Raw genomic sequence first — 1,647 nt, 5'->3', positions numbered from 1 at the left:
TTCCTCTGAACATTTTCTTCACGAAGCCTATATTACTTTATAACAATAATATTTGAACAAAGTTTTTTCTTTTTTCCTGCCTGAAAGGCAGGATATGACTTCCATGGAGCAGATTGTCTGCTTGGAGCAAAGATGAGTGTTTCTGAATTAGCCCCAGACCCACCCACATCCCCACATGCTTCATCCTCCTTTTTGCTCCAGCCCTTTTTCTTCTTCCCGGCCGCCGCAGGGATGGTGGTGGTGGGGAATGGAGGGAAGGATGCCCTTCTCTCCATGCTGGGAGCTTTACATACTTTGTTTCACTTATTTGTCAGAAATAAAGCTGGTCATAAGAAAGAAACACCAGGGGGGAGGAGAGCCCTTTGAGGCTGGGTCTTGGCCGCCAGCAGCCGTTCACACATCCCTGCCCCGTGTTTGTCCCACGGCCTTGTCGCCTTCATCACACACCACGTGCTGTCACTGCCACTCTTCCGCTGCCCCTCTGCTGCACCCTACAGCTTCCACTGGACATGTCCATGACTGTCCTCCCCTTTTACAGATTGTACCAGTCGTGATTCTCTTTAATACACCTGACCTGAGAATTTGACTCTCTGAGCTCATCTCTGGAGCTTTCTCTTTCTCCACTTTGTCCAGTGACAGGAGGAGCAACCAGCTAGCCTCATTATGTCTGTTGTTTTACCAGAAATGTTTGCAAGTATCAGATGCACAGTCATCCAGCCCACGCTTAGTATAAGTGCTTGATGAGGAGGATGCAATGCTGGCGCTTTGGGTATTGCTACTACCACATGACTGCTGTGGGCCATCCGTGGTCTCTTTACTCCTGGAACTAGAGTCATTAGTGTTTTTACATCTAGTCAGATTAGAGAGCCAATTTCATAAACCCCATAACCAATTCAGGAAACTCATCCTTGTCTATTTCTCTGTCAGTCTGGAAAGACATCATTGTTGAGCTGTCAAGAAGAAAAGCTATCATGGCTTCTAGTTCTTTGACAAAACCTCAGATGTGTGGCCTTCTGTCCCATCATTTTCATATTGTCAGAGCATTTATTGTCTCCCTGGGAGATGCAACTTTCTATATGTTTGCTGTGGCTGAACCAAGAAAGAAGGCATATGCATATTTCTATAGAAATTATGATTCCATAAAAGATTTTGAGGAGATGAGGAAGGCAAGTATGTTTCAGAGTGCAAGGTGATTTTGGAGTAGAAAGAATTTCTTTGGGTTGAGTTCCATGGAAGTTTGTCACTGACCTTTGTTCTTGTTTGGACTTCCCTGGTGGCTCAGCTGGTAAAGAGTCCAGCTGCAATGAGGGAGACATGGGTTTGATCCCTGGGTTGGTAAGATCCCTTGGAGAAGGCAAAGGCTACCCACTCAAGTATTCTGGCCTGGAGAATTCCATGGACTGTATAGTCCATGGGATTGGAAAGAGTCAGACATGACTGAGTGACTTTCACTTTGTTCTTGAACTATGAAAATATGAACTATGACTATCTCAGCTAAAGAATAGTTTCTCTTGATAAATAAGTGATTAACAAATACCATGGACACCAAAAAAAAATAACCCTTAAAGTTCTGTTCCTCTGGAATCACTCTTGGTATCAAAATCTATGTTAGTCATGGTTCTGCAGAGAAACAGAACCGATAGAATC

The 1,647-nt window shown here is 44.3% G+C and overlaps 1 protein-coding gene across 1 annotated transcript; it reads left to right on the top strand.

The window, feature by feature from the left end:
- The first annotated feature begins 971 nt into the window (after positions 1-971).
- Positions 972-1,193, top strand: LOC138095781 (cytochrome c oxidase subunit 6C-like). Its single transcript, XM_068991676.1, has one exon. The coding sequence runs from the start codon at positions 972-974 to the stop codon at positions 1,191-1,193; it is 222 nt and encodes a 73-aa protein (XP_068847777.1).
- The last annotated feature ends 454 nt before the right edge of the window (positions 1,194-1,647 follow it).

This window comes from Capricornis sumatraensis, chromosome 20, assembly GCF_032405125.1.
Source record: "Capricornis sumatraensis isolate serow.1 chromosome 20, serow.2, whole genome shotgun sequence".
NCBI lineage: Eukaryota > Metazoa > Chordata > Mammalia > Artiodactyla > Bovidae > Capricornis > Capricornis sumatraensis.
This window is presented reverse-complemented; position numbering and strand designations above follow the sequence as displayed.